This window comes from Meleagris gallopavo, chromosome 12 (assembly GCF_000146605.3).
Source record: "Meleagris gallopavo isolate NT-WF06-2002-E0010 breed Aviagen turkey brand Nicholas breeding stock chromosome 12, Turkey_5.1, whole genome shotgun sequence".
NCBI lineage: Eukaryota > Metazoa > Chordata > Aves > Galliformes > Phasianidae > Meleagris > Meleagris gallopavo.
The window spans coordinates 11,432,402-11,452,351 of record NC_015022.2 but is presented as its reverse complement, the minus strand read 5'-3'; the positions used below and the strand labels follow the sequence as shown (position 1 = coordinate 11,452,351).

The 19,950-nt window shown below is 41.8% G+C and overlaps 1 protein-coding gene across 1 annotated transcript; it reads left to right on the top strand.

The window, feature by feature from the left end:
• Positions 1-6: 6 nt before the first annotated feature.
• Positions 7-2,287, top strand: TLNRD1 (talin rod domain containing 1). Its single transcript, XM_003209513.4, has one exon. It carries the CDS (start codon positions 418-420, stop codon positions 1,483-1,485), a length of 1,068 nt encoding a protein of 355 aa, XP_003209561.1. The 5' UTR covers positions 7-417; the 3' UTR covers positions 1,486-2,287.
• The last annotated feature ends 17,663 nt before the right edge of the window (positions 2,288-19,950 follow it).

Below are 19,950 nucleotides of genomic sequence, written 5' to 3'. Positions count from 1 at the left end.
GCGCTAGCTCCGCTCCTCCGGGCTATTCCGTCTCCTAAAGGGAACTTTGCGCAGGATCCCGCAGCCGGAGGAAGGGAGGGAAGTGCAAAGACGAGGGGAAAAAAATATATATATACATATTGCTAAGCCGCACGATGCCGGAGCGCGGCCCGGGGACTCCCGGTGAGCGCAGAGCCGCCGCTGGAGAGCCGTAGAGCGGAGCCTGGAGCCGGAGCGGTGCGGGATCTCCGGCGGAGCTCGCCCCCCGCAGCACGGCAGCCCCGGCGACCAGAGCCTTTTCTTGCCTCCCGGCGATTAATGGAATGATGTTGCGGAAAAGGCAGAGCGATCCTGCCGGGCTCAGTCGGGACTGCTCGGGCGGCGGCAGAGGCGGCGGCAGTGGGGTAGCGAGCGGCATGCGAGGCCCCCCCCGGCGCTATGGCTAGCGGCGGCTCTGGCAAGTCCAGCAGTGAGGTGTCCGGCGGCGGCATCCCCAGCGGCAGCTCCCTGCAGAGGAAGAAGCTCATCTCTATCTGCGACCACTGCAAGATCAAGATGCAACTGGTGGCCGATCTGCTTCTGCTATCGAGCGAGACCAGGCCGGTGAACACTGAGAGCTTGTCTGTCTTCGGCGAGTCTTTTGAGAAGTGCAGGGACACGATTATCGCCAGGACCAAAGGACTTTCCATCTTGACCCACGACGTCCAGAGCCAGCTCAATATGGGACGCTTCGGGGAGGTGGGGGAAAGCCTGATGGAGATGGGGGAGCTGGTGGTCTCCCTGACCGAGTGCTCTGCCCACGCTGCCTATCTGGCTGCAGTGGAGACTCCGGGGGCCCAGCCTGCCATGCCCGGCTTGGTGGATCGCTACAAGGTGACACGATGTCGGCACGAGGTGGAGCACGGCTGCGGGGTCTTGAAGACCACCCCTTTGGCAGATATGAGCCCTCAGCTCCTGCTGGAGGTTTCCCAGAACATGTCCAAGAACTTGAAATTCCTGACAGACGCCTGTGTCCTGGCCAGTGAGAAATCCAAGGATAAATTTGCTAAGGAGCAGTTCAAACTCAGTGTCAAATGTATGAGCACCAGCGCCTCCGCCCTCTTGGCGTGTGTCAAGGAGGTCAAGACTTCACCCAGCGAGCTGACCAGGAACCGCTGCGTCTTGTTCAGTGGACCTTTGGTGCAGTCTGTCTATGCTCTGGTGGGCTTTGCCACTGAGCCCCAGTTTTTGGGTAAAGCTGCCACCATCAATCCGGAGGGCAAAGCTGTGCAAACTGCTATCCTAGGAGGAGCCATGAGTGTGGTTTCTGCTTGTGTGCTCCTGACCCAATGCCTCAGGGATATAGCCCAACACCCCGAAAGTAGCACCAAAATGAGCGATTACAGGGAAAGGTTGAGGAACTCAGCTTGCGCCGTCTCGGATGGTTGCAACCTGTTATCTCAGGCACTAAGAGAAAGATCTTCACCCAGGACTTTACCGCCAGTGAACTCCAATTCTGTGAATTAACCCCCACACCTTCTGTTTAGATCTCAGTCGTTGCTAAAGGAAAATAATATCCCACCTCCTCACCCCTGTTTTATATACCAAAGAATTTGCTTGGATGAGCCCAATACTTTGATTTCATGTGGTGAAGAAGCAGAACAGCATATTCAAATTATACGTACTAACAAAGGTAGCCAGTTTGGGCTTCTTTTTATTTTGAGCAAGTACCTGCAGATAAATGTTCCTTTATTCAACCAGATCTTCACACAGATGGTAATAGCAACTGTTTAAAAGTTTTATATTTGGGGAGGTGGGGGTATCTGAACTAAAAAAAAGAAAAAAAAAAAAAGGAAAAGAAAATAGCTTTAATCGCGCTGGGTGCGGTTTTTAAAGTTTGTCTTGTCTTGTCTTCCGAAATTTCCCTTCTAAATTTTACTGTTTGGTTGTGCAGGAAAAAGGTTACCTCAGTTCTCATTCGTTTTAAAAATGAAAAGAAGAAAACACCACCACGTAGATGATGGATGTAGCTACTATTCTGTTTGTTTTTGTTTTGTATGACTTTTTTTTTTTTTTTTTTTAATTTTGCATCAAGTGTTAGGTTAGAAGTGCATTTGGTGTGTAGGAGTGGAAGGACTGGAGGTTGTGATTATGTTTTCCATGTGTTGATTTCCAAACTGGGGGAAAAGCTACTGTGAGTGTTTAAACAAACAAACAAAAAAATTACACTATAACAGAAGTGATTTTTAATTTTTTTTTCCAATGTCAGTTTTTATCTTGCATGTACTGGAGTATTTATTTCATCTATTAAAATGTTATGTTTCTCAGATGTCTTTCTGTGAATCTCTTAATACTTGAATAATTGAACAACAAGGCCTGTTTGCATTCTGTGTCATTTTCCCCAGGGAATGGGTGGTACAAATGTAACTAGTGCTAGACAGCAGCATACAGGCTTCAATTCAGTTCTTTATTTTCTTAACTGCTGTCCGGCCTCCTCAGGACGGATGTCTGTGATAGAGATACTCTTTCATTGTATTTGTGGAGCTGTGTGCACTGGGATTACTCTATCTGCAGGGCCCTGGTGGTTGCTGCGCATTGACATAGGCTGGCTTTGTCTTTATCAGCATTCTGTGTTATCTTGGAGACGCTTGTGTATTTTAACTTTTGCAGATGTCGCAGGCCGTGTGTGTGAAACTTGCGAGTTTTCATTAAGGACTTTTTGGGATGAAAAAGCCTACCTGCTTATGCAGTGTAGAAGTGTGAAGGTTTGGGCTGGGCACTGATGGCTCAGAGGTTGGTGTTGGAGCAGTTCAGTGCAGGTTTCTGTCAAAAGTACATGGAATTTGATGCTGCAGATATTGTGAAAAGTTAGCTAATGCTCAGGCCTCGTCCAACTCCAGTTGGATTCCTTGGGAACTGCGAGTAGACCTAAGAGAACACCACAGTAGTTAGTGTAACTGCAGTGACCTTTTCAGCCTGATATTTGTGGGTTTGCCATCTGTTGTGCCCTCTGTATGTTCCCTGAAAAGTAAATACGAAAAGCAGGTCTTTGGGTGAGTAGGCCTCATCTGTCTGCCCAGCTCCATTGCATAACTGGATTTTTTTCTTACAGGTCTGCAAATTGAACAATGTTGAAATCTATTGGAAAATGTGCCTTAAAACTGTTGTTGCTACGGTTTAAACCTTTACTGTGCAACTACTGTCCTGTTTCCTTAAAGAAATAGGTCTTTGGCTATGGATATAGAACAGTCAGTGAAAGGTCTTTCCTTCATAGCATTTGTGTTTTTCTTGTCCTGCATGTGGTACTTTTACTTAATTTCAAGCATGAGTAAAATGTATAGTGGACAAAAACCTCTTGTCAAAGGAGATACACCCTAAGCTTATATATTTATATCTTAAGGGTCAGAAAAAACAACTTTCCTTCAGCATAGTGGACCCCAGTATTAGGTCCAGTTCATTTTGAAATGAAACTTCTTGACTTCAGTGAATTGCACTTATCTTTGTGGAGAATCCATCCAACCAGTGTTCCTGTGGGGTGTGACTTTCACACTACGCTCTTTGCTGCAGTCTAACTCCATCACTGTGCTACAGAGGCATGGATGCAGTATAGTGAGAAAGTTCTCTCATGTACATACGTGTTTGTCCAATGTATACACGCACATGCACGTAGAGACTGACACATACTGTTCTAACCTTGACTTAGATAATCCTGTTTGCTGGAATATCCAGCCGAGGAGCCCTCCCCAGGTATTTCCTCAGAGACTCTCGCATGCACGCGTGTTTTCCCATCTGGATGGCAGGCACAGCTGTAGGACTCCCAGGGGACTCAGAGGAAGCCAAGGCCATCTACAGGGAGGTCCTGCGCCTCCTAAGTGTTTGCGGCTGTCTGCTCAGCTATCCTTTGCATCTCCCTCCCTTCCAGCATGTCTGCGTGGAAGCCGAGATAGTGTCCCAGCCTGCCCTTCCTTTTTTTCTGCAGTTACGCTGAGGGGAAGGAGGAAAAAGGGGCTGCAGCAAACATAATGCTTTCAGGATGTGCTATCTTGTGTGACTGCTGAAGGGAGGTGAGGAACCGGCTCCACCCTTCCTTTGCATAGATCCTGGATGGGGCAGAAGTTCGTGTGGGACGTGTGGGGACGGTGCTAGAGGCCTGCAGGGTCCATGGCTGAGACAGGGCCTGCTCCACATACGTAGCCTTTGTCCTGGTCTAGCCTGCTGCTTTCACGTTACTGTGCCCCAATTTGGGGCTGCTTCCAGATATACGAGGGGATTCTGAAGGGCAGCTCTGTAATGTCTGACAAGAAAGAAAACACAAAACAAAACAACAAAATGTCCTACTGTTTCTTAATTGTGTTTCTGCTTAACCATTTTTGGCACTGCTGAACTAATTAGATTCTTTTTGATTCATTGTTACATTATTAATGAGGTTGAATGGATCACAGCACAGCTTCTTTATTACCTCTGCCTATGAAAGGCAATATATTATTAATGATGTTAGTGCCAGTTTGTGTTGTTGTGATATTTTAAGTGGTTTAGTACAATTTCTGTTTGTAAGAAGGGTACTGTAAATCCTACCCTGCCCCACCCCAATTTCTGAATGTATTTTGAAGTACATATGTATATAAATATGTATATAACTTCCTCATTTCTTTCCAGAGTAGAACTCCCACTGATGACAGAGGTAGCCGTGCACTGCTCTGGCCTCAGCTTAAGGCAAAATCTGTGCTACACTTTTTTAACAAAGCAAAGTTCAAAAAAGGGCTTTTGATATGAATGCGAACAACTGTTTTGATGTATTCTGAGTGAATGGTTAACAGGAAAAAAACTTTATAAAGAATTGATGTATATTGGAATAATTGCTTTGGAATGTATCTCTATAGAATATTAATTCTGATGTAAGACATCGTTTCAGTAGGGATATTCCTACTTTGTATTTTCTGGGACAGAAAAAAATACATGATGGACTTTTTGTCAGAGTGCAATTTCAGATCACATAGACTCGCTAATGATCACTTGGCCTCATACTTGAGGTCCTCGTTGTCCAGATGCTTACACTGTTTAGGTAGGCAGGTAGTGTCACTATTTCAACATAGGATTAGACAAGCATTGGATTCTGACTTAAAACCTTGGTGATTCTAAGAAAAGAAAAATATTTCAGGCTGCTTATATCACATACATCATAGATCTCTTCTAACAGTGTATTTAATAAAAGGGTTAATGTATTTCTAAACACATTATGCAATGCATGTTGGTAGCCAAAAATAACACTATCCCCACCAAAAGAGAATTAAGCTCATTTTTTAAATGTGAGAATTTTTTTGTCAGGGTAGAAGTTGCCACTTTTGTGTTGCTTGTGAATTTGATACTACCTTTTGGTTGCTTCTTCATCGTAATTAAGTTTTGTGTTGGTTTAATGCAGTAGCTGAATTGCAGAATTTGGCATCATAGGGATGTGTTTTCTGATTCTGAAGTTAAAAGCTCTGTGAGACAACCAGTAAGCTAGCAGCAAAGTGCTATTGAAAAGCAAGTACGCTATTTAAGGGAACTTGCAAATGTAAATCCTTGTTATTTTTCAAAACTAAGAGGGGGGAAAAAAAAAAAGACCATGGGTCAGATAATTCCCTTCACTTTTTACCACAGGAAATGATCAGAGTAGCAGAAAATCTGCTCTTTTTGGCCAAACTTCTGTCAGAGACAGAAGGGGTCGAGCCAACACATGGTGTATGCAGCCTTGCAGCAAGAGGGGATGTGGCTGATGGGAAAGGAGGTGGAACCAGAGAAAATCTGTAGGGTAATACCTCCTATTAAACCCACAGGAATTTTCCTGTTCTAGATATAACAGAGGTTGATCCAATAAAGCAGATCTTAAACATCGGATCTTTTTTTTTTCCAGGCTGTTGGATGCTTGTGAACAAAGACATTGGGCTAGCAGTGTTTGAGATGCTGTGTTGAACAGCTGTATTGCTGTAGGGAACAGTGGGTCTCTAGGGCTGACGTGAGAAGTACAGGCAAAAGTGTGTACCTGCCAGAACAGTTGGATGGTAAACTAAGGTGCTTTCTTGTTCTTTTTTTAACTCTCTCCCTCCTTACCACCTTCCCCATCAGGCTCTTTGTGTAGACTTTACAGGGGAAGCAGATGGTAGGGAACAGAACATTCTACTCCAATTCTTTGTTCTTGCTGCCCATGTAAGGTGCCAGATGGGCACTGACAAACATAGAAATTCTCTTCCTGGAGCCCAGGAGAGCTACAGGAAGAGCAGAGCTCCAAGTCTGCCCTATCTTCACAGGATCAGTACAACACATTTTTCTGGGGCTTGCTGGTGTCACTCGTGGACTCTCTGCCAAGGCACTTAAAATCCAAGTGGCAGCTTGAAAGTGGCATCCGGGCCAATAAAGTATTTTGTGCAATGCACAAAAACGCCACCAGGCTTGGCTTGTTCACAAATGGGACAAAAAATTTACAGCCTAGGTATGAAATGGAAGGCCAGTTCCTTCCTAGGAATAACTTGGAAAATTAATTGTGGAGAGGTGTTTATTTGCATGGAAATGATGAATTATCAAAATTTTATATAAAGAGTGATTCAAAGGTATATTTAATTGACATAATTAATGGTATTATGAACCATTTTCTTAATGAAGAAGGATATCTATGGACATGAAGAGTCTCCATGACTTAGTGAAGTCTGCGTAATTACTTTTTAATATTTTCCACTATGCTAAAACAATAGGGGTCCTCCTGTATTGCAAAGTGAGGAATAATGTATTGATTTTAATAAATTTGAATCTTTTCTTAGAACTGGTTTTATTATACTACAGTTGTTTGAACCAAAGAGTTCTGTTTGTTTTGTTTGTTCTTTTAAACCGCACAGTATATAGCACTATATGCAGACAAAGTCAAAAGCTGCACTTCAAGATTAATGCAGAGATTCCTGGGGTCCTTTGTCAGCTTGCCAGACTCTTGTTCCCGTTCTGACTTAATTTTTTAAATATATATATATAATTTCCTTTTATGTTAATAAAGGCTTCTTGTGGCTGTAAAAGTTGAAGTTGTCTTACTCTATAGACAGCCTGGTTCTTATGTAGATACTATTTAGATTATTTAGAAATCCTGCTGGCTGCCAGATGGAGCTCTTTTGGGTTTTATGTTAAATAGTTAGAAAGCTAAATAGCTTGATTTTTCTCTTCTTCCCTTTGTCCTTCTCTTCCTCCCCCAACAAAAAAAAAAAACCAAAGAACTTTAAAAGTAATAACTAGCAACTTGCTTAACGTTAATTTTAAAATCAAATTAGTTCAGGATGAAGTGACTGCAAATATGGGATATCTCCAAGAAGTTAGTTTTTGGAGGGTTTGAGTTACTTAGCAGTATTTTAAACCAGCAGTTTTTCTCTGAGTTTGATCAGCAGGACTCTACTGATCTAAGGACAAAGAATCCTGAAAAGCCCTGAATGCTGCAGTAGCATTTCTTACAGGTTCTGAACTTCAGATGGAAACCCCAAGACAGTCTTAGTCTACAGTCATGTTAGGATTTCTGGAAATAAGTTGAAGGGTGTGGTTCAGTGGTATGCTAGGCTGCTGTAAGCAGCTCGGATCCCTGAATTTGTTCAGTCAGCCTTTGGATGAGCGTGAGCGGCTGTGGTGGCTCCCGTGTCTCTCACCTCCCTGCTCTGAACATTTCCACAAGGCAGTGAGGAGGAGAGGCTTGATATCGAGAGTCACAATTGCCACAGATGGCTTTGAGGCTTTCAGTGAATCGTACCATTGGCACTGGGAGCCCTAGGGACACCAGACTGGACTCATAATAGGGTGGTTTGGAGCTGCTTTTATTCCTCAGCCCTCTGGGATGCTTCACTCTTCAGTCCATTCAGTCATTTGAGTTCACTGGGTCTCGAAGCACACAACAGCACCAGGGTTGGCCTGGTTAGCCTTTGTCTGCACTTCAGAAGCTGTGTCACTTTCTTTGGTTGAAGGCACCATTGGTTGGTGCACCACTAGGAGTGTTTCCTGACAATCGGTGCCTGTTGTGCACTGTGACTGCAGCACTGATGCACAAAGGGACCTTATTTCACACCGTCTATACAAGGTGCTCCTCCAGCTCTTGCAGAAAGTGCCTAGGAACGCTGGGGATCAACACTCTGCTGATTATACTTCTGCTGTTATTAACAGCATCTGCTGTTATGAACAGGGCCAAAGCAGTAATTTTAGCCTCCAGAGCTACATTTTTAAAGCAATGTAATTTTCTGATCACTTTTTTTCAGTATGTGTTGGTTCTGTCTGATTCACATTAAATATAGGAAGTCTCTTGAGTTGGTAGGCATGCTGCTCAGGTGTGCTTTGGCCCGTTTGCATTCTAAATGGGTGCCCTATAGAATAAAGAAAAGAAAAGCCAGGGAGGTCTGTATGTGCAGTGTGACAAATTATAGGCCCTCTGGCACTTCTGAATTGCCACACAGTTAATACAATGGTCTTATTTAAATGCTTCAAATTTAATCTGTGTTTAAAAATTTACTCTCTGTTTAAAAATTTACTATGGAATCAATCTGTTCTGGCAATGTTCGATCCATAATTCAAAAACTTTTCCCCCTTTTATTACCTTAAGGTAGCCATTAGTCTGAAACTTTTCAATCTCTGAGTCTGGCTTAAAAAAATAAAAAGGAAATTGAACCTTATATTTCGGTTTAGATTTTTTGAAAGCTTTAAAGTTAATGGGTTGACCTATTTTTGAATTACAGAACATGGAAAAATAGTGGGTGTATTCTTTTTCATGTTGAAGTAAGCTATTGTTTCTCGTCTCATAATTAAAAGCTTGCTTTTTAAAAGGCTGAGATTGGTCCTCGCCAGTGTGAGAATCTATGAGCAAATCTAGCTGCTTAAAACGTTCCTAGTTCTGAGTTTAAGCAGTAATTCATTCAGAATCTGTAACCTTGTCTTGTCCTGTGTCTGTCATATTAGAGAAGTTTGTCTCAACAGCCTGTAAGTGGAGTTGGTAGCGTTGGAGCAGGCTGATGAGCAGCTGAAACGAGTGGTACAAGCTGCAGAGAGACATCAGTACTATCTTTGAAACTTCAGAGAGAGTGCTGCTGGGTAAGGCACTGCAGGTTGTAGTGCTCACAAAGAGTTGCAGTGAAATGCAAGTCTAAAAAATGTCACGAGAGAAAGAGAGTTGTCTCAAAGTGAGGGCTGTACATGGTGCTTAAAAAAAGGGGGGAAAAGTCCAACTTAAAATTTTTGGTCAGAACTGTAAGGGTATTTAAAGGCTGAACTCCCAGTGAATGTAATGGGACCTCTAGGTCTGGATGTTTTGTGGACCTGGTTGTTTGTGATGAAGCGTGACTGCGTACCTTTTTAAAATTAATCATAGAATGTTTTAGTAGAGTTTTAATTATACACTCTAAAGTTGGAAGTTTTCAGTTGAAGTAGGACAGTGTGCTGTAATTCTGTTCCTACCATCCTGACCTCCCAGTGGGGGTTACCAGCTCTTGTGATCCCTGCATACGCCCTCGCTGGCGGGCAGCCAGGGGCCCGGCTCTACCTCATTTGCTCTTATGGTTGCCAGATGCCAGCATCTTGCATCTTTCCTTCCCATCAGAATCACAGATTTCACCTCCCTCCCTCCGCCCTCTGCTCCTGGTACAACACCCAGATGTGGAACAGAGATCCCTTTGTACTGTGTGCATGCTATCCTCATACAGGCCGCGTACTTAAAGATAGTTCATGCCAATTGAGGTTCAGCTCGCATTACAAATATACCTGCTCTTGCTGTTTCTATATGCAACTTCCAGCTACCTCAATACCACATCCATCCTTTCAAAATACATCTTGAAGAGCTGTCTGTAATCCATATTCCTGGGAACTGTGTTTCACACACAGTTTGTCAGAGAGCTTTAACACTATTCAGAAGAAAGGGAATTCTGACCTCAGGTATTTATGGGGTGTTCTTTAGTAGGGATGGTGCTGAGTTAGCTGGATACTGTGAGATGTAGGCTAGTGGCTAGCAAAGTTCTTGCAGCTCAACAGAATAGCACCTAGGCTTTGTGTGGCATTTCCTGGCTCTCTTTGAATTAACTCTGCTGTTCTGCTAATGATGTACATTCAGTTAATCAGCAACGTGAGTACAGTGAGAGAGAGACAGCATCTGGATTTGCACTGCACTGTAAAGTCTATTTATTGCTGAATCCTTTACGAGTGGGCCTTGAGCCTCCTTTTAAAATTTTGCACGTTAATGGTGAACTTTACCTCATACTTAGCTTGTATTACCACAGATTTTTAATATTCATTTTGATTCTAATTTGCCTTAATTTTTTCTCCAACTGAAAAACAAACAAATAAAACCTTGCTTCCTGGATTTGTCTGAATCTCTTCCTATCTGCCTTGTATGGACAGTTTCAGTATAATATAATAAAGTAAAAATCACTTCCTTACAAAAACAATTTTCATACTAAATTTCAAAATCACATTCTGAAATGTGTGAGCTTTTTGTTTGGTCTGTGGTTAAAAACAGATCATTCATTTGGTTAGACCAGAGGAAAAGCCATTCTAGACTAAAGCTTTTTTTGCCTTGGTGTATAAGGTAAAATGGCAAATGCTTTTTGGTTCTCTTTTACTACATAAAAAATCCCTGTTTCCTTCAATATTGCTATTTTGGACACTTGAGCATTCCTTTGATTACAGGCTCAGCATTTTGCAGTTTCTTGCCTTTAAAAAATCGTTGAATGATCCTCACTGCATTACATCCTATATTAAGTTTAGTTTTGTTTAAGACAAGAAAGCTCTAATCAGAATTGTGTGCCAATTCTTTATGAGGTCCCTCTCATTTGGCAAAGGAACTGCTTTAATTACATCTTATTTTCTGTTCTGTGTCACTGTAAAGGAGAGAACACGCACATGTAAGAGGGTGAAATAATTCACTCACCTCTTTGAAGCTTTTGCTGTGTTGTTTTCCCTTTTCCTTTGGGAATACTGGTGGGCTGGAGAGGACTCTTCCTGGGATGAGAAATGCACTTTGCAAATGTAGAATGGTGCTCAGAAGTTGAAGTAAAACAGACTTTAAAAGTTATTAATTCTATCTGATAGAAACATGATAAAAAATCATAGTGACTATTTCATAGCTTTTCCCAGAACAATTGCATTAGCCACAATTGTACTTGTTTGGTTTTTGTTTTTGTTCCATTAATTTGATATTACTGTTAGATATTCCCTTATAGATGATTTTATAAGATGGAGTAGTTTCACATACGGAATATGCAGTTGCTGGTTTGGGATCCTTCTTAGGACTGTGATCTGCGAGGTGCTGCACATTCTTCCCTGCAAAGCTGCACTTTGCTGAAGTGAATCCCTGAAATCCTAGGAAAATCAGTCCTGGCCAGGGAATAAAGCATAAAGAAAGTTTAGAACACGTCTACAGGAAAATTCTTTAAGTTGGACAACTCTCAATAGCTGCCTGAGCTAGTTCCCCCTCTCTCTTCTGTTTTGTTTTCAGAAGTGGACTGGAAAACAATCAATATCCCTTTTGTTCATTAGATGCTATGTAGTTAATTTATTATACTTTGAAATACCTTTTTTTGCACTGACAATCGATTTGCATTGACATCCTACAGTTTTATTTTAGCAAACCCCCCAGCTTGTTTATGTGCTTCTCTTGTATTGACTGCATGTGAATTCTGCCTCAGAACTAAAGAATCCCTGCTAATGACTGAGTGAAATGATACTGAGTTCATTTCTAAGCAGAAAAGCCAAAGCTTTGCGTAAGTTGGTTTGATGACAAATTCAACCTAGTAATTTTAAAGGCTCATTGTATTTGTAGTAGCATGTCTGAGGATTCTTGCAAGCCCCAAGCACACTGTTTTTAAACTGTTTATCACTATTCTAGAGATCATGGAGTTGTCTCCTCCAGACCATGTTATTAGGAATTAAAGCTTAGAGCGTAGAGGAGGAAAGATGCTGATCAGATCTAGTTTGCAGGGCGAGTTTTGCTTCTCCCTGCAGATAGGAAACTGGGATGTACAGGTTTAGCATGTTGCACTCAAGGTTTATTGTAATGTTACCTCAGGACTGCTGTACTTCTGATTGTGATATCTGAGATTTTTCAAAGAAATCCACATTATATTTTTGTAAGCTACCATTTAAATTTATTTTTGTGGGTGATCTCACCTCTCTGTTTCTCCTCAAATGCTTCTAGTGCTTTTTTTTTTGCTTTTTTTTTTTTTTGACGTTTTCTAAGTGCAGGTGTTCTGTATGACTTACCCACCGGTCATGGTAGCAAATCAGCACGAATTGATTTTGTATCATGATTCTCTTCACTGAATAAATACTTCATCTCCAGCCCTCTATGTGTTACTGTTAGTCTTAATGGATGAAAACAATGAACTTGGCTGTGATCGCAATGCACGGTGTAGCCAGTAGGGATTTTCTCAGGCAGATAAGGACATACCAGTTGTGGTAGATGCAGAGGATTAGGTATGCAGGTATAAATACATGCAGAGGAGACTTCTTCTGAAGACTGTGGCTTGACTTCTCTACAAAACAGTATTTCTTGCCATCAAAGAGTAGCAGGTCCTGTTGGGAAGACGGTTAATCACAAAGCAAAGGCACTGGGTAGGCAGCAGGTCTACCAAATTACATAGCAAAATACTGAAATACTTAAATAGTAACTACTTATTAAATTACAGAATTAGCAGCCAATTGAGAACTGCTTAAAGGCAGGAACCTACACTGGGGTATATTTGAAGGTAAGATTAACCCTTTTCATCAAGGCTTGTCAGAGATTCTGGGTCTGGGCATGTTAAGACTAGGGAATCCTGAGGAAATTTGGTCAAAAAGTATATGTCAGTTCTCAATAATGGAGAAGGCCCTTCTAGACTTAGCTTGGATTTAGCTGACACACTGGGAGATGCAGCTCTCAGGCCATAAGGTGATTTGCAGATCACTGTATTCTGAATCTCAGTACCTGTTAAGAGCACTCAGGCCATGCCTAGCTCATACAGCAAACCTATTTTCTTCAGCAGAATGAAAGCTTTCTTTTTTTACCTGTAGGCTCTCACATATCATCACCTTTCCATATGTAAAAGGCTGTGGCTGTTCTAAAAGCAGAGATAAAAATAATGCGCTTCTTTCCCATGCTGCCTTGGTTCTGAGCATGGTGCTTTGTAATGCTGTCTACTTTGCTTTTATCTTGCATCATCAGACTAGGAGCCATTCCTCACCTCTGTTATTTCTATTTCTCCTATAATGCTTCCAAAAATCTCTCGTACTGACTTACAAGACCAGCTGGAACTGCAGCATCACTCCATTTTAAGCTCTGAATTGTGTTAGCCATTACATTGGTTCCACATGCTGCTTGGGTGGAGACATCAGCTGAAATTCCCAGCACAGTCAGTCAGGCCAGGAATTGCTGTGCTGTGTAAGCGGTGGTGACTTTCTAATTCTTGATTACATTATGCTAGAAAAGAGGATTGTTCCCAGAGCAATTTACCAGGAGGGGAAAATGGAAATAGAGTTCAAGGATGACCTTCCACCTCAGTGATCTATTTGGCTGGCGTCTGCTATTGCTCAGCTTCTCTGTCATGGGTTTCGCAGTAGTCCAGTGCTTTGTCATCGCTACTAAGTGGAAAACTCCTGAGCTCACTAAACAGTTTGTGTGAGGGGCTTGGGTAATGGGATGGATTTGGGAATGCAGCTGTAGAACGGAGTATTCTTGAAGGTTACCTGAAAGAATCCTTGAGCAGACATTGAGTGTGTTGAGTCTAATTTGACACAAAGCGCTATTTCTTAGCCTGAGGTCCTGAGATAGATGGAGGAGGGAGGAAAAAGGGAATTACTTTGCAGCAATCCAGCATGGGAGCAGGAAAAGTGTTGTTGAGATTGTCTCCAAGAGAGGCAGTGCTGTAACCCTGTTTCGTTTTCGTACACAGAACTTGAAAAGATTTTTCCTAGAAATGTGTAATGGGACTGTCAGAAAACAGACCACTCCCCTTCCCAGTAGTTTCCTGCTGAAGTCATTTAAGGCCTCTCACAGCTTTCATCTGTGTAGGCACTGAGAACTTGTGAGCCAAGTTTTTTCTTTTTTTTTTTTTCCTTAATGGAATACAAGCAAAAATGAAGAAGTGTTTAAAAAAAAAAAAACATTAGGGAAAAAACTAAGTTTTTCACCAAGTAAAGCTGGCTCACCTCTTAATCAGTTCCTCATTTCCGTTCTGTTTCTGTCAGGCCCAGTGAAGTGGATCTAGGTGTTTTTCTTGTTTTAGGTATTGCTGAAAGCACGTATGTGAGCTGCCCAAAGGGGCGGGGAGAGAAGTTGTTCCTTACTTTACTTCTGGGACTGTCTGTTCAGGGCTTTACTCAGGAGGTGACTTGGAAAGGCTCACGAATTCCAGTTACTGTGCACTCAGACCTGATGATCACAGTAGACTGAACATATAAAATCTGCTCTGCAGGCAACAGCCCTAGCTCAGTAGCTGTTTAAAAAAGAAAAATTCCCTTTGTAGAGCTGGCAGATAGCCTGCATTCATAGATACGGGAATTTTTGTTGGTATATATGCCATGTTTAACACAAATGATGAAGGCGATGTGCTTCTAAAAGAAGCCATTACTGTCCTGAATAAATGGATGCTACTCAGCATGCATTTTGCTGTTGGATGGAATTCAAGCCTCCCATTCTGAAATGGATAGCTTTTTTGGATTGCATTCACTTGTCTCTCAGACAAATCTGTGGAGTAGATTTGTTCCTCAGATGAATGATGCACAACTCATCTGGTTTCTTTCAAACCAAACTGCCTGGCAAAGGAATGACAAATGTTTTTTTTCTCTTTCTCCTTCTGTCTACAAGACCATGCTGCACATTAAAGACAAACTTAATTCTCAAGGCAGATGAACTACTACCTTCAGAGGTGTTACATGTTTGCAATGCAATGGTAGAGCAGAGCTGTAGGCACCTCATCAGATTGACATATACTGTGGTAATACTGAGCCTTAGTCACGTTCCACAGATCAGCCCTTCTGTAGGGCTTCAATTGGAAGTTGTCCTTGAAGCCTTAGAGAAATCTTCTCAATAGGGAATGAATTTTCCTATTTTCTTTTGCTGTTATTCTTTGGGGATTGTGATGTATATCACATACAAGTCTCTCAGCCTTGAAGCATGGAGAGCTTCATGAAGCTAGCAGGTGATTATGAATTACATATGCATTTCAGAAAAGCAAATGCTGGTCTTTAAGTAGACCTTCAGAGACCTTCAGCATGCTTGAATGCAATCCACTGTATTTACATCACATTTAAAGTACGTATTTGCATTTGCTATGAAATTGTGCGTACCTGTGTGTCATTTTGTGCAGTTTCCTTGATCCAGTGGATAGGGAAGCTTGGTGAGATGAGTACGTCCTACAGAAAAAACTTCACAACTGCATTGAATGAAATTTCCTATCAGACCCCTGGAGCAAACTTCAGGCTGATGAGCAAACTGATGTGCTCAGAGAATATTCAACTTTGCTCTGAGCATCTAATCCTTATGCTGCAATGCCAGCAGGCTCTGGGCATTATCTGGCCCCATCACCTCCCTGTGTTTCAGCTGCCCTTGTGCTGAGGCCATATGTTTGAGGCTAGGCAGCTGTGGTGTCCTGCAGCCTTTCAGACAGAGCCTGATGCGGTGTGATGCGAGGAGACACGGCACTAATTGACAATCTGTCTGCATTGGCAACCTGGGCAGGAGAAGTTGGGTCCTGTCACAGAACCTGCTTCTGGGAGTGGCCATCTCAGGTACAGTTTAACTGTGCATCCAGTACTACAGCTATGTGCCTGTTTGTATTGAAGGATTAGCCAGCCTTTAAGGCTTTAGGATCCAGAACCCTGCCTGTTTGCTAAGGTATTTTCATTGTCTGGTTATTGGCATGCATCTTGTTGCTGGACTGCAGAGTGGACAAAAGTTCTTGTCATACTGAAAACAAGATTTGAAGTGCATCCAAAGAGCGTGGAGTCAGTGCAGCTGTGTGATGGGGAGTAGCTGGAACATGCTTTAAAAGACTTGAAACTATTAAGTACATATTCAAGGAAATGACATCTGAAATGCTTTTATTTCTGGTAGTAACTGATGATTTTCTCCAAGTACCGCTTTGATTACTAATATAACCTCTTGTATCAAGATTCTAAGACTAGCAGACCCTAATTTCATGAGTTGCAGATGGTAATTAGAGATGCTCCATCTGCTTTATTGTGATATTACATACACCAGTATATGTTAATAACAGGCAGCTTCTCATTCTGAATGCATTCTGCTGAAATCTTTGTGCTGTTTGGCCCGTTATGGAAAGGATGGCACAAGTGACTGGCAGTGACGTAATGACCTGTCACCACACAGCTTTAATGCAGAAGCATTTTGATACAGAATCCCTTTCTATATACGTCAGTCCCTTTAAGACTTAGCAGCACCCAGCAGCTGGTTGAGTATCCAGGCATGCAACGTACAGAGGTGGCAAAAACTTATGGAAGCAGCATAAGCTTTCCTTCCGAACAACAAAAGAGGGTTGCTGGCAGAAGGTGATAACAGCGTTAGTGGCTGTTTAAATTAGGGAAGGATTGGATGTGTTCAGCGAGGGGGATATTGTTTGTTTAGGTTTTCCCTCCTGGGAGTAGTTTAGTATTTCAAGCATGTTTGGGAACTCTTTTTTTTTTTCTCCAGTGAGCTAAGATGTGAGCTGGACAGCCTGTATGGACTTAACAGAAAAAGTCTTAACAATGCTTCAGAGCAAGGAGTTTCATATCCTGTAATGCCAGTTTTGTTTCTGGATGCCTGTATAGACTCACTATGTGTTCACTGACTTTTCTTTCAACTTAAAATACACAAGAAGATGCCTGTTTCAGCCTGCTGGGGCTGACAAAATACTAAAAATAGACAAAACCATAGAATAAAATGCAGCTGAAGCCAGTTCTGTGCGGGGAGTCCCTCTGTGTGCTATATCCAAGGGAACAGCTGGAATCTGCTACTGACAACACTCCTATAAGTCTGGGTTTTTTTTCTGTCTGACTGTATGCTTAGTGTGTGTGCCCTGTCCAGCAAAATGGAGAGCTGAGGCTTTTCTCTTTTTCATTGTCTGCAGAAAGGTTATTTACAGCAGCATTGTCTAAGTCATTTTGTCACTAGCTAGTTCAAAAGCATAGGCTCTGTGTAAAACTTGCTCCAAGAACAGCACCCGCAAAGGGACTTATATAAATCAGCATTCAGAGATCATGAAACATAAAAAACACATTGCTCTGAAAGAAAAGACTAAGATCCTCAAAATAATTGGCAAGGGCAATGGAAATTATTGAAAGAATGAATGGGAGCAGCTACAATTGTTGCCAAAATCATTATGGTCATCAAGCTGAAGAATGAGCCTGGCAGCAGCCGTACAGCCAGATGGCCAAACAACACAACTTATCAGTAATCCATCCATTTGTCTGATTGGAATCTCAACCACCCACCAGCTAAGGTGGGGACTAGAGAGGGGCTCCTGAAATGAGAGTCACTAAGCTCCCGCAGGTCTCAAAAAGAACCAGCCACGGATGAGGCCACAGGTACAATAGAGCCCTGTGCACAAATGTTGCATCGTGATGTTAAAATGGATTGAATACTGCAGATCCTGTACTCCACATGGCTGGGCTGAGATGCTGTCAGTATGGCCACGTGTGTGTCAGCAATTAAGGAGCCTCTGAGAATTTATGTACAGACTCATGTAGCTCACCTTGCAACATAACTTTTCCCAGCAGAATATGAATGCTGTAATACGGAAAGGAGCCTTGCTCTACATATGCTAAGTACTCTTATCTCTCAAGCGGCCTGAAAAACATAACTGGAATAAACTAAGTGGAATAGGGCGTATCCTTGTCTCTAGCTTGCATTTTGCCATAATATTCTTATCCTCTTCATAACACATCAGTCCTCTTCAAGAGGCAACTTTCTCCACAGAACATCAGCTTAGATTTTTAGACCTAACTATTTAACATCTAGCTCATCTATAAGGTGGAACCCATAAACACTGACATTTACAGCAAACCCCACCATCTTTATTTGTAGCCTTCTCTTTAATGCTAGTATCTCAATATTATCTCTATTTCTCACTGACAAACATCCTAATAACCAATGGCAAAGACTTGGTGTAGTAAAAATAAACACTGGAATAGCTGAAACTGTCCTGGTAAGATGTCAGCACTATGAAGTGAGGTATGCTTCAGCAGTATTAGCAAAATAAATGTGCCAGGGACTGGTTCTCCTTTTCTCTTATGTTTAAGTAAACCTTTAAAAGACAAACAAAGCTCCCCTTCAGAATGGAACTGAAATGCAATACAGAATGATTCACACCAAATAAATAAATGCTTTTCAGTTGCAATCATTCCCTATTGAGTTGAAGTGGTATAATGCTGTTTCAATCTCATCACTTCCAAAAAACATGCACAAACAAAAGAGGTGATTTTAACACTAGGAGGGGGAACAGCAGCTCACATGGAGCATCCAGCCAAAGGATCAGGAATAATTTTTATGATGACAGAGCTGAAATCTATGCCAGTTTACAATTTCCTCTACAATTAATTTCATTTCTCTACTTCATTCCCCCAAAAATTGACCCTGAATAATAATTCCCAGGCATTTCATCTAGCTGCAGTTTCCATGGGATTTGCCACTGAATAACTCAGAATACTGGTAAGGTTATTCCAGTTTAATTTGATTTTCATCGGGGCTCCCCACCCACCTTCATGGGAGCATTCAACTCTTACTCCCATCTGCAACATCAATCCATCTTAAAGAGTGTCTGCGAACACATACAACAAAATCCTTAATGGTCATTTTGAGCACAAATGCATGCATAGGAATGCTCCCCAACTAATACTGAAACACAACTGCTGTCTGACAGCTATGTAGCAACACTAAATAGTCATTCATCTACTTAGCCGAGAGCAAAAACTAAGCAGTGGGAACGTACAACATTTGAATCAGCATTTGTTAGTAAAATGTTTCCCTTGTGATGCACCGAAATCCTACTGACTGCAGATATTCTTGACTTTGATCATACTTAAAGCTGCTAAGTTCAGCCAGAAGTGATTCACCACACCGTGACTGGGCTGGGGATTTTGTTAACAGTGGCAGTGAGCTGTCCCTGTGTGAATGACCACTCCTGCTGGCAGTACCTGTGTAGTTCTGTGGAAGTTTCCTCTCATAACCACCAGGTTTCTTCTCTGAAAGCTCGTCATGTGTACAACAGGAAGCTCCAGTCCTGCAAAACATATATATATCCAGATGAGATTGCAGTCTGAGATGCTGCGAGTCATGACACTCATTTGTCACATACAGTTGCTATTCTGCCTGAATGAATCTCCTTCCCTTTAGACTCAGCCCCCAGTGAAAACACTTTGCTTGGGGTCTGCATTTGTTCTTTCCTTTAATTCTTTCATATTCCTTGAGATGTGAGGGCTGACACTCCAGTGGAATAGAATCTAATTTCGCAGGGTTCCTATTGATTACAGCAGGGTCATTTGACATAAGATGCAGCATGTGTATATGTTACAGTTGGCATTTTGCCCTGTTGGCAAACAATTCTGCTCCAGAATATGCACATTAAAACAGCAGACCTAGGTGAGACTGGAACGCATTTAAGTTTTTGGGTATGATTAAACAATCAAAATAATATATAGGAGATTTTTGTGAATTATCATGAATAATAAAATACACAAAGGTGTATTTTTAATAGTATTTGAAGTTCAGTTTTTAGTTAGGTTTGGACTCTGTGTTATGCCTTTCCTTAGTAAAAAGAAAGAACAGCCTCTATATTTCCCAGTGGTGCTCATTTCTGATGCAGACTTGCTGTCAAACTGACACCATGCTGCAGAAATACATACAAACAGAAAGCCTTTGTATACCAGAAAATTAACAATTTAACAAGCAGAATGTATAATTCATACAGCCTAAAAAGACAGTAGGCTCCAAAAACTAAAAATACCTTGCCAGCTTGAGGGTGTTTTTTTTTTTTTAATTTT